This window comes from Tiliqua scincoides, chromosome 4, assembly GCF_035046505.1.
Source record: "Tiliqua scincoides isolate rTilSci1 chromosome 4, rTilSci1.hap2, whole genome shotgun sequence".
NCBI classification, from domain to species: Eukaryota; Metazoa; Chordata; class Lepidosauria; order Squamata; family Scincidae; genus Tiliqua; species Tiliqua scincoides.
In genome coordinates this window covers 150925679-150938620 of record NC_089824.1, presented here as the reverse complement: position 1 = coordinate 150938620, position 12942 = coordinate 150925679, and the positions used below count along the sequence as shown (strand labels likewise).

The 12942-nt window shown below is 46.5% G+C and overlaps 1 protein-coding gene across 6 annotated transcripts in view; it reads right to left on the bottom strand.

The window, feature by feature from the left end:
- The window catches only part of DOCK7 (dedicator of cytokinesis 7), a 144520-nt gene extending 132886 nt beyond the window's left edge, over nt 1-11634 (bottom strand). For all 6 annotated transcript variants that reach the window (XR_010794370.1, XM_066625555.1, XM_066625556.1 and 3 more), the window contains exon 1: nt 11534-11634. Coding sequence is in view for 5 of the 6 variants with exons in the window: in XM_066625555.1 (XP_066481652.1) it covers nt 11534-11571 (38 nt within the window). In the remaining variant the exon portion in view is untranslated. The remainder of the gene's footprint in view (nt 1-11533) is intronic.
- Between the last annotated feature and the right edge of the window lie 1308 nt (nt 11635-12942).

Here is a 12942-nt window from a genome sequence, read left to right as displayed (position 1 = left end):
TTTGGGTGGCATGGTTTGAACCAGCTTTATGGTTAGTTAACAAAACCCAGTTCCACAAGTTCACATGTAACAAGGAACTGTAGTTCATTTTTATATTAAGAGCAACAGTGCTTCTCAAATGGGGGGGAGCATGCAATCCCTGATTCGGTATTCATGTAGCACTCAACCATGACTTGGCATGGCTTCTGAAGCAAGCCATTGAGAACTCTGCCACTTTCACTTGAAACCAGCCAGGACAAAAGGAAAAGCAACAAGAGATTTCTGTTCAGCACCTTCGATAAGTCTGCAAACCCTTTAGGCCTGGATTCTAGGAGGAATCTAATTTTGCTACAGGAGTTATCTAAAGCATTTTGTGAAGTAGTTTAACTGTTTGGCAACAGCAGCTCTTCCCAGTCTGAAGAGAGTCTGAGGTATAAATGGCTTGCTTAGGGCATAAGTCTTAAAACTCAAAGTTCTGAACTAGCAATGTTATAGGAAGCACAAGAACATTTCACTTGGCTGCTACTGGTTATAACATGATCAGAAACTAGCACAGCATAGGAAGACACCACTGCTTTGTCAGAGTGGCTAGTTGCTCAGTTGGCATCATGTTTCACCATTGGTTGCAAACTGTGCTGCAATTTATGTTGATTTTGTACTTGACTTGCCATCTTATTTCCATGTTGTGCTTTGTTTACCATAACAGATAAAGGATGTAAGAATGTGTTTAAGAGATGTGCTAAAAATAGCGCTGTTGGTGATAGGAAAAGAAAAGCCATTAATTACTCTGGAGTAAAAACTAGATGTAATCAAATGCTTTGAAAGAAAGAAAAGGACCTGTGAGCTTAAAGAATCTACAGCTGGTACCATTAGGGATAATGCTAGTTAAGAGAGAAGAAAGTTTTGTTTTTGTCAGTTTTGATCAGACAATTTATTATTTTTAGCTTGCAATAACAACATATACTTGAAGCTATTAAAAGTACCTTTATTATTGAAATTCTTGCAGGAAAAATTACTTTATTGCAAGTCTGAAACTCTCTAGCCCCTTACTCCTTTTTTCCCCACTGAAATTGTATTTTTATACCACTATTTTTGATAACATGAGGTTTCTTAGGAGCACAACTATCACTGGTATCGCTAGAGGGTGGGCGGTGCACTAAGTTTGGCAGAGAGCCTACCTGCAGCGTGCAAGCGGCTCCTCCCCCTCCCCTTGGGAGCCATTCACCTCTGTTTCCAACCCCTCCACATGGCTCCAAAACTTAGTGCACCGCCCTTCCCCTAGCGATGCCTCTGACAACTATCACATTGTAGTAGAACAGAGTGTATGTGTAACTGAAACAATAATCTATTCCTCCACTTCTGCCTTCATTTCCCTTCTCTTCCCCTGTTGCCAATTTCCCCTTTGTGACAATTTCTAGACTGTCATTTCTTGGGTCAAGGGCCTGTCCTTTTAAAGCGCTACATCCATGGATAGTGCCAAATAAATAAATAATCTCTTCTTGCTGTTTCAGGCCATCTCCCAGAATGCCATAATAAAGAGTCATGTTGAAGATCTTATTGTCAGGAAGGAGGCTTGTAAAAATATTAGTAAAAACAGATCCATCCGAAAATGAAATAAGTGATTTAAGCACATGGCTATGACCAACAATACTCCCCTGGAGACTGTGGTTCAGGTTTCATTTAGTTGGACACAGGAAGGCTGCCTGTAACCATCAACAAATTGGGTCACTGTGTGCCTTAATGGCGTCAGCCTAATGGACCAGAAATAGTTGAGAACACTCTATGACATATAACAAAAGTAGAAATCTTGTGCCATCGAAGAGACAACTGAGAGCAGTTTCAGATGTTATAAACAAGTGTTGACATGCACCTGAAAAATCTCTTGCATGAAAGAGAAGGGTGACAAGGATCCTGAAAAGAATCTTCCATGAGAGAGCAGATGGACTGTAGACACCCATAAACGAAAGTTCTCTCTTAAGGAACATCACAAACACTGTCAGAAAACTGGCAGTACTTCTTTGCAATGTGTTGTTTTCTCATGTACAGTATCACTGCTTGAGACTGCTCCTGCAGGGCTGCACCCTGGAAAACTTAATGCTGCACTGAAACATTCTCCACTGAAGCCAGCAAAGGGGAGAAGAAGCCACCTCTGGAGACAGCGGCTCCAGCCAGCTGGTCCACTGCCCTGCCAGCATGTAGAGGACCTGGGCAATGAGGTGGGCTGCTACTGGGATACAGCCCCATACCTACAGGGCCCTGGACACAGGCTGTGTTATACTGGGAGTCAGAGGAAGGTGGTCAGAGAGGCGTCTTGAGGACCTGCTCCTAGAGAAGAGAGGGCTAAGTGCTAGACAGAAGGAGGACAAGAGTGCTTGACAACTTCTTCCCCTCCCTTGACTTCCAACGGGCAGACTTCCCTCAAATGAAGAGGCTGGTTAGAAGGAGGTTGAAAGGAAAGGTAAAAAGAGTCCAATCTCTCCAGAGTGCATGGAGGCTGCTTAAAACAACAGTAATAGAGGCCCAGCAGAGGTGTATACCACAAAGGAAGAAGGGCTCAACTAAGCCCAGGAGGGTGCCCGCATGGCTAACTGTCACAAACTTAGGTGGGGTTTGGGGTGCTCAGAGTTCTTGGTTATCGAACCCTAAAGCCCTCAAGGCCCCCCTGTTCAGTAGTACTGCCACCACCCTGTATGTGCCAGTGCCTTAGTCCAGGGACACTGAGACCCTCTAGGCTTAATTCTATCCCTTGCAGGCACTGAGCGCTTTCTCTGATTAAAGCTTCAGTCCTCAAGTTACTAGACCTCAATGAGCACTTGGTAGCTTGCTGAACAGCTAGGCAGGATTCTGAACCTTTGTCCCCAACAGACAATGAAACAACTTAGTAAAAGAGATTTTAGTTTATTAAATACATACAGTTACATAAGGTTACATAAGGCAGCAAATGCTAGAGGCATAAACATCTAGGAAACGTATCAGCAATAAAATAATAAAGCTAGCTGGCTATCTCTATTAATCCCTATCTCTCACCTGGGTCAGCTTCTCTTGTAGATCTTTTAGCTCCAGGCTACCTGTGAGGCCAGTTGCCCATGTTGGACAATGGAGCTCACAACGTGCAGGATGTTACACCCAAAAACTCTATCCAAGAAGGGACCGGACACACCCCTTGGGCCTCATTATTATACTTCTTATGCTAAAAGTACTGAGGTGACTTCATACTTATTTAGACTGTCCAATGAGAACTTTTGAGGACAGAACCTTCTCGAAGTGGGCCTGGTTGCTAGCCCTCTTAGTTCTTACCCCTCCTAACTGGAGATCCACGGCTGCATTTCATCAGCTTGATAAGGCGCCGTTCTGTCTGCAAAGGTGCTACATTCCAATAGGTTGTAACTCTTGTTGTCTGTCCTTTCTGGCCAGCACAGGAGGGACAACAATCTTTGTGTTTGTTTACTCACATTCTTGCAGTTAGGAACTGCTAGCAACGTCTCCGTTACTGACTGAGTTTGGTTCAGGCTCCACATGCTAACCAAGGCCTAACATGTACATATTCACGACACTAACCAGCCAAGTTAGAGAGGCCGTAAAGGGCAAAGAAGCTTCCTTCCGTAAATGGAAGTCTTGCCCTAATGAGGAGAATAAAAAGGAACATAAACTGTGGCAAAAGAAATGTAAGGTGATACTGGAGGCCAAGAAAGACTATGAAGAACACATGGCCAGCAACATTAAGGGGAATAATAAAAGTTCCTCAAATATGTTAGAAGCAGGAAACCCGCCAGAGAAGCATTTGGCTCTCTGGATGGTGAGGGAGGGAAAGGGGAGATAAAAGGAGACTTAGAGATGGCAGAGAAATTAAATGAGTTCTTTGCATCTGTCTTAACGGCAGAAGACCTCAGGCAGATACCGCTGCCTGAACAGCCCCTCCTCACCAAGGAATTATGTCAGATAGAGGTTAAAAGAGAAGATGTTTCAGACCTCATTGATAAATTAAAGATCAATAAGTCACCGGGCCCTGATGGCATCCACCCAAGAATTATTAAGGAATTGAAGAATGAAGTTGCTGATCTCTTGACTAAGATATGCAACTTGTCCCTCAAAACGGCCACAGTGCCAGATGATTGAAGGATAGCAAATGTCACACCGATCTTTAAAAAGGGAAGGACCCGGGAAACTATAGGCCAATCTGCCTAACATCTATACTGGGTAAGATGGTGGAATGCCTCATCAAAGATAGAATTTCAAAACACATAGACGAACAAGCCTTGCTGAGGGAGAGTCAGCATGGCTTCTGTAAGGGTAAGTCTTGCCTCACGAACCTTTTAGAATTCTTTGAAAAGGTCAACAGGCATGTGGATGCAGGAGAACCCATGGACATTATATATCTGGACTTTCAAAAGGCGTTCGACATGGTCCCTCACCAAAGGCTACCGAAAAAACTCCACAGTCAGGGAATTAGAGGGCAGTCTCTCCTGGATTGAGACCTGGTTGAAGACCAAGAAACCAAGAGTGGGTGTCAATGGGCAATTTTCACAATAGAGGGAGGTGAAAAGCGGTGTACCCCAAGGATCTGTCCTGGGACTGGTGCTTTTCAACCTCTTCATAAACGACCTGGAGACAGGGTTGAGCAGTGAAGTGGCTAAGTTTGCAGACGACACCAAACTTTTCTGAGTGGTGAAGACCAGAAGTAAATGTGAAGAGCTCCAGAAGGATCTCTTCAAACTGGCAGAATGGGCAGCAAAATGGCAGATGTGTTTCAATGTAAGTAAGTGTAAAGTCATGCACATTGGGGCAAAAAATCAAAACTTCACATATAGGCTGATGGGTTCTGAGCTGTCTGTGACAGATCAGGAGAGAGATCTTGGGGTGGTGGTGGACAGGTCAATGAAAGTGTCGACCCAATGTGCGGTGGCAGTGAGGAAGGCCAATTCTATGCTTGGGATCTTTAGAAAAGGTATTGAGAACAAAATGGCTAATATAATGCCATTGTACAAATCTATGGTAAGGTCACACCTGGAGTACTGTGTCCAGTTCTGGTCGCCACATCTCAAAAAGGTTATAGTGGAAATAGAAAAGGTGCAAAAGAGAGCAACTAAGATGATTACTGGGCTGGGGCACCTCCCTTAGAGAAAAGGCTACAACATACATGAGGAAAGGCTATGGCGTTTGGGCCTCTTCAGCCTAGAAAAGAGGCGCCTGGTGGGGGACATGATGGAGACATACAAAATTATGCACGGGAAGGATAAAGTGGATAGAGAGATGCTCTTTACACTCTCACATAACACCAGAACCAGGGAACATCCACTAAAATTGAGTGTTGGGAGAGTTAGGACAGACAAAAGAAAATATTTCTTTACTCAGCGTGTGGTTGGTCTCTGGAACTCCTTGCCGCAGGATGTGGTGATGGCATCTGGCCTGGATGCCTTTAAAAGGGGATTGGACAAGTTTCTGGAGGAAAACTCCATTATGGGTTACAAGCCATGATGTGTATGTGCAACCTCCTGATTTTAGAAATGGGCTATATATCAGAATGCCAGATGCAAGGGAGGGCACCAGGATGCAGGTCTCTTGTTATCTGGTGTGCTCCCTGGGGCATTTGGTGGGCCACTGTGAGATACAGGAAACTGGACTAGATGGGCCTATAGCCTGATCCAGTGGGGCTGTTCTTATGTTCTTTTTGAGGCCTTTCTGGGGAGTCAAAAAGCACTAGGAAGAGCTTGCATATAGGCCACTGGATTGCAATTTCAAAGTGCTGCACCTACATAGTAACAGTTCATCAGACCAAGATGTATTTGCATACAGATAATATCCAAAATAGGCTGTGCAGGCTTCTTCTGGCTCATTTATTCCCACTTCTAAGGACTTCACCTGAAAATGTCAGTCCTCTTTGGGCAGGACTATTAATGACACTGGTGCAAATTCAAAAACAACAGGATTAGCATACAAGGATCAAACCCAGTCCTTCCCCTCAAGTCTCTTTCAACTCTTCCCACAGATAAAGCAGTGATAGCAGAGATTGCCACTTCTTTTCCCCAAGTCTTCCTTCAGAGTGGTCCTCTACCAGGAATAGCTTCAGTAACTGTCTACTACAGTTTGCCCATTCAGGAGCAGTGCAAATGGCATTCTCTTGTGAATAGCTACAGTTAAATCAGCCAGTGTTTGGTCAATTCAACACAGCCACTTCTGTGAGAAGGAGGAAGAGCATTAGGGAAGGCACTTGATCTATTAGTGTTCTTTAGATCTTCTAGTGGGCGGGAAAAAGCTTCTTTGTGCTCCTACAGCCAAAACACATTGAACATTCCTAGTTGGCTGAAAAAAGAAGAAAAAGCTACAGTAAGTAGTTAGAGAGCCTGATCCTGGACACATTTAAATTGAGAGCCAGGATGGTGTAGTATTTCGGGTGCTGGACTTAGGTCTGGAAGATCCATGTGCAAATCGATGCTCAGCCATAAAGCTTCCTGGGAGTCCTTTGGCCAGACACTAGCTCTCAGCCTCACCTACCTTACAGGGTTGTTGTGAGGAAAAAGGAAGGAAGGAACTATGTACACCATCCTGAGCTCCTTGGAGGAAGGGTGGTATAAAAATGTGAACAAAACAAAAATAATAAAACAAATCAGTTAAATTCCCTTTGATTTCAATTGAACTTGCTTAAAGACTGTAACAAACCTTAACTTTAAAGTCACTCCCAGGGCACAATCCACTAGGACAGTGTTTCTTAAACTGTGGGTCAGGACCCACTAGGTGGGTCACGAGCCGATTTCAGGTGGGTCCCCATTCATTTTGATATTTTAATAGACTTGATGCTACCCTGGTCTGTGACTGCATTTGGGAAAATGTTACAGACCTGTACTTTTAACAAGCTACTATGTATATTCTTTTAACAATGATAGTAAATGGGACTTACTCCTGGGTGAGTGTGGGTAGGATTGCAGCCTAGGATTGTGAAAAATTTTCCGTTTGATGATGTCACTTCCGGTCATGACATCACTTCTGGTGGGTCCTGACAAGATTCTCATTCTAAGAAGTGGGTCCCGGTGCTAAATGTGTGAGAACCCCTGCACTAGGAAGATCTCCTGTGGCACCTTTAATTAACTGAATAGGATTGTCATATAAGATCCTACTCACTGCATTATCCCCCAAGTTCTTTTTTGCTCTATATAGCAGCCCAATCCTAACCCCTCTCCCCCCCCCCCCCCCGTTGATGAAGCCACACCAAAAAGGCATGCACTTTATCCAGTGGAGGGGATCAATAGGCTTTGGAGGGAAAGGGAAATTATTTCACCAATGGGTTTCCTTGTCAATGGGCTTCCTCGCACAGTGCCAGCTCTTCTTCTTCAAGGAGAAGAAAGGGCTGGAACACTTTTTAATGGAGGGGACAGGATCCAGTGCACACTTACTGCATTATAAGAAGAAAGGTGAAAGAGAGAGACAGAGAATTGCACTATATTAAAATTTTTTACTCTGGGTCAGGGGTGCTCAAACTTTCAACTTTAGGGATGCTGGACCTTTAACAAGTGTATAGAAGAGAGAATTTCAGCAGGTGCAGCTTGTCATCTGTGGGATGACAAGTTGCACCTGCTGCAATTCTCTCTTCTATATACTTGTTAAAGGTCCAGCATCCCTAAAGTTGAAAGTTTGAGCACCCCTGCTCTGGGTGAATCTGGAATCACTACCACCTTCCTACTTATACACTGAAAGCCAATGATATAGCTTACAATCATCACTCCAAACACATACACATGCAGGAAAAATACCCATTCATAACATCTCTCTAATCAGCCTGCTTGGACACTCACAAGAGATGCCAGAGAGTTGCAGAGAGAGGTCATGCCAGTCCATACACAGCTGAGATTCTCAAACTGGAAAGTCACGATGTCCCAGCCCTGAGAGCCTCAGACTCTGGCCCCTTAACGCTATCTGGCCCCAATGCTGGCACTGACGCTATCCTCAGAATCACGCTGCTGAGGGGAAGAAGGAGCCTTTTTCAACAGAACTTACCTGCTGCCGGGGTCCAGGGGGTGCGAGAAGCTCCACTGAGCCCTCTGCAGGGCTCCCCGCAGCTTGTAGACTGTAAACAAAATTATCATGACCCACTTCCAGACTGCAATCACGAAACCAGAAGTGGGTCATGATTTCTTTTTTACATTCTACAAGCTGCGAGGAACCCTGTAGACTAGAGGGCTCTACAGGGCTCCCTGCACCCCTGCCGGACCCCAGCAGCAGGTAAGTTCTGATGGAAAAGCCCCCCTTTCCCTGCAGCGGTGCAATCCTGGGGATCGCGTGGCTGCCATTTTCCCCGCACCTGCACAAACTTAGCTTGGGAGTTTTACTCCCCAGAAGTTTGGGAACCCCTGATATACAGTATATCAGATTCATACTGTGATTCACACTCTTGAGTTATCAGGACAATGGGAAACCAGCTGGATTAGACCAAAGGCCATCTAGTCCAGCAACAAGTCTAGTTTCCCAGAGTGGCCTGAGCAGATGTGTCTGAGAAACCCATGAGCAGAGCATGTAGGCAAACAGCCCCCTTCCACTGTTGCTTCCCAGCAGCTGGTAACTAAGAGGCATATTGTCCCTATATCCTAGAATGCCCATAGAGCCCCTGAAGGACTTTCATAAATTTGTCTAATCAGTGGAATACCTGAGGGGGGCAAGGGGGTCAAATGCCCTGGGCACCAGGCTTGGGGCAGCACCACGCCACCATTCACTCCCCCTGCAGCCCCTTCCCGTGGCACTCCGTTGGCCGCCGATTGTATCAACACACCAATGATATCAACATGCCAATCTGAGGGCTGCCCCATGAGGGCTTTCCCCCCACAGGTGTTCTTTTTTTTAATTTTTATTTATTTATTTCAGATACGGGGTAGGGATATGGGATAAACTAGGCTATAGGGTTATACAAGTTACATAACACAACAGGATATTGGCCTTTGGGTCACAAAATGCATTTTAAAACAAAATTTATACATCAAGCCCCCCACAGGTGTTCTGAGGGCCAAAATACATCCAGTTTTTGGTCAAAAACAAGAAGTGATCATTTTTGGCCCCCAGAAGGCCTTCTAAGGGCTGGGTAGGTCACACGCAGTCTCCTCAGCCTTCAGAACAATGGGGGAGGAAGAAAGTGCGTGCGAGAGGCCCCCACTCCAGGTTGGGGTGGCACCCCTAGAGGAGTGCCCCGGGGCGGCACAGTGAATGCCACTGTGTCTAATCTCCCTTAGAAACCACCTAGGCTACTGGCAACCAGCAAACCACATGGTAGCATATTCTATAGTTATGTGAAGAAAGTATTCATTTGTCGGTCTTAAACCTCCTGCCATTCAGTTTCATTTTTGAGCCCAATTTCAAGTATTATTAGTGAAAGGAACAAAAAATTTTCTCTTTTTAATTTCTATACCTTTGTAAACATACCTCAGGCAGTCATTTCTGCCTAACATGGGCAGCAAAACAATGAAAGGGTAATTCTAGGACAGGTAAATATATTTTAACAGGATATCTAGTCTATTTTAAATCAAGTTGAGTAAATGCGTGGCTGCCTTGCCCTCTAAGATATACAAGCAGAGCTAGAATTAAAATTGAGTGCTTTTGGACTTCAGGCTCCCTTCTCTTTCCACTCAACCAATCTAAAATCCATCCAAAGAAAAATAATAATGAAAGAACAACAAAACCAGAAGAGTGGAGAGTGATCGCTCTGCTTTCACTTTTTGAAGGCTGGGGAGCCCTACGGAGGGTCGTGCAGGGCTCCCCACACTCCCAGGAGGCTGCTGGAAGGACTGGTAAGCAAATGCCAGTCCCTGCAGCCCCCTTAAGGGGCAGAGGCCAGGGCCCTCAGGCTGGGGTGTCGCGACACCCTAGTTTGAGAAGCCCTGACTTACACTGAAGTCCCCCTTCCCATGATGTAAACATTACTAGGTTCGGGAGTTTGAGGAGGGGGTTACTCACTTTAATGAATACAAATCTGGGAGAATATGTTGGCAAAAATGTTGGGTTTTTACAGATTTCATCAAAATCCAAACATGAAGAGTGAATACTATGAAATGAAAATCTGAAGGACCATTTTTAAGTTTTCAAACACTGGATCCACAACCAATCTACAAACATTTAAAAAGTGCTCTCTAAAGCAGGGTAGCAAGAATATAAATAATACTGAGGCCGATCAGAAACTTACAGCGCAATTGGACACATGACTAAGAAGAAATAGTCCCCATTGAGACTTGCAATGAGACTTACTCCCAGGTAAGTGTGTAGAACTGCCACCTTACAACCCAATCTTATGCATGCCTACACAGAAGTCAGTCACATTTTGTTCAGTGGGGCCTACTCCCAGGTAAGCATGCACAGGTTTGCAGCCTTAATAACCCAGATATTTCCCACATCCCATACAGTAAGGTAAGACATTGTTTCGAGCTTCTGTGAAGAAAGAACATAGGGGGAGTGACACTTCAGCTCTAGTGCTCAAGGAAATAGCATGACAATTAAGAGTAGGCACCTGAGACACCAATGAATATCAGAAAGGATTAGAAATTCCACCTGAACATCAGACTTGTGTTCAGCTGTCCACATTAGTCCATATATTAGGAAGGGGGAGTGTTCTACTATGCTGTACAACAGACAGGGCATAATTATTCATTCTGCACACAAACAAGAATTCACGCAGATTCCCCTTTGAGCATGATGACCCTAGCCCTTCATTCCAGAACCACAGTGTATAGTGCATACAGTATTAGAATCTCACACCCAACAAAATATCACAACAATGGGGGCAAAACCAGTGTCCCTCACTCCCACAGAAAGAGAAAACGACAAGTTCCTTAAGAGTCCTATTTTAAACCACACTCTTACAGATTTGAGGGTGGTGGCCTGTACACAGCAGGGCACCCCCTGCCACTGACTGACACAGAGAACAATGCCTCACAAAGAGGGCCTTGCAGGTTGGGACCAAGCACCCGCACACAGAGAAGGAGAGAGGGAGCACAATGCACCCCACCTTGCCAGCCAGAGCACAGCACATGCAGACCACACAGACACAGCCCCCCCCCCCACAATACAATGCAAGCACCCAAAGCATCACTCCCCTTCACAGCATCACAAAGCCCTGCATAACACAAGCCCAAGCTCATATACCCATGCATTCTGCCACATATGGGAGCTCACCCACAGTGCACCCCGCCCCCTTGGCCAGTGTACAGTGTATCCTATGTATAGGAGATACACAAGGTGCTGGCAGATCAGGGTCATGCAGTGCTGTACACACACAATGCCCTTTCTGCAAACAAAAAACCCCCACACCCATCCAGTCAGCCCAGAGGAAAATGCACAACACAGAAAGACACTGGGGGTGTGCATACTGAGCAGATCAGGGCCAGGAGCACACCCAAATCCCACGCATGCACAAAGAGAGGAGGATCATCTCCACCCCTTCCCCCAGCAAGACAGGGGGTGGGTGGGGGGAATCAAGGGACACCTCCCTCTCCCTGCTAGGCCCTTAGAGCCAGGCTGTCCCACAGGTCACAGTGCAGGCTCTGCAACAGCCTTGCCCACGCTTTGCACCGACCCCCTGTACCTGCTGATCTTCTGGGCGAAGGCGCGGCGCTCAGCCATGGCTGCTGCTGCTCCTGCTGCCCGCGATCCGCCAGCCAGAAGCGCTTCTCGCTGCCTCTGCCGCTGCTGGAGACAGTCAAAGGGTGCCGTAATGCTCCTGAGAGACACGCAGCCTAAAAGTCCCGGGGCTCTCCCACCCGCCGCCGCGCAGTGCCGCTCACGCCTTCCAAAGCAGCAGATGAGTCTCTCCTCGCAGATATATGGTCAGGGAAAGGCTACTTGGACGGGGCTGCCTGAGAGGAGGAGGAGGAGGGATCGTCCCGTTCCGAGGCAGCCGCGGATTTCTCACTGCATGGGGATGGCATGTGGGCGTGGGGTCCCCAGCTCCAGCTGGTGCTCACTGAACAGGGTGCACAGCGTCGAGGGGAGCAGGGAAAAGCAAGCTCCAAACTCCACTGAAAACCATGGGACGGAGAGAAGGGGGCAGAGCAGTGCTTCTCCTTGCCACGCAGGGAGTGCCTGCCGGAGTGTCCATTTGCACGCTCCTCCTCCAGAGAAAGGGGGAAGCGACGGATCCACATCCCTGGGAGTCAGGGCTGACGTCGTGCACCAGTCCCAGGAAGAAGTGGCTGCGTTGCAACCAGGTTCTCAGCCTCCAGATCCTGGCAGTTGTGCTTTCCCTTGTTGCAGTGCAAACACTGGGGTTGAGTTCCTGGCTACTTTTTGTCCACACTCCTTGAATTCTCCATTTCCTCCCAGTCCTTTCAGCCTAGAAACGTTCTAAAAACAGGCAGAAATTCTGTGCCAAAGAAAGGCTTGTTTGGGCACATTTCAACGTGGTGCTTTTCTTTCCAGAAGTGTGTGTGTGTGTGTATGTGAGAGAAAGAGAGAGAGACAGGAAAATCTTCTTATGGCCCACAAAACCCACAAGGCACAGCCTCCGGCTCTCTTTGCCCTGTTCCCCTCCCTTTGCCATCACCCATTAGGACAAACTCTCACTTTGTATTTCTTACCTCCCTGCCAGCACATGTGCAAACAGGGATGGGGGAGTTTCATTACAAGCCCCACTTCCTTACCCCCTTATTTTAGCCAGAATTTGTCTCTTTCCCCTCCCTGCCAGCCCATGTGCAAGTAGAGATGGGGGACTTTCATTGCCTTCATGAAATCTACAAGTCCCACTTCCTCACCCCCTTCCTTTAGCCAAAATTTGTCTCCTGCCCCTCTCCTGCATTATCCTTCTAAAAACAATAGCTAAGGGGGCTGGCAAAAGGTAAGAGAAGCAGGTTCTCTCAGGCCCCCTTGCAATCTGAGTACTGCCACAACGTTCTCCCAGTTAGACGTCTATTCCTTTGACACCACAAGCTCATCTTACTGTCACTGGGGACTCCTTCGCTGCTTTGCTATCAACAGTCCTTCTCAAGTGACTTTAGT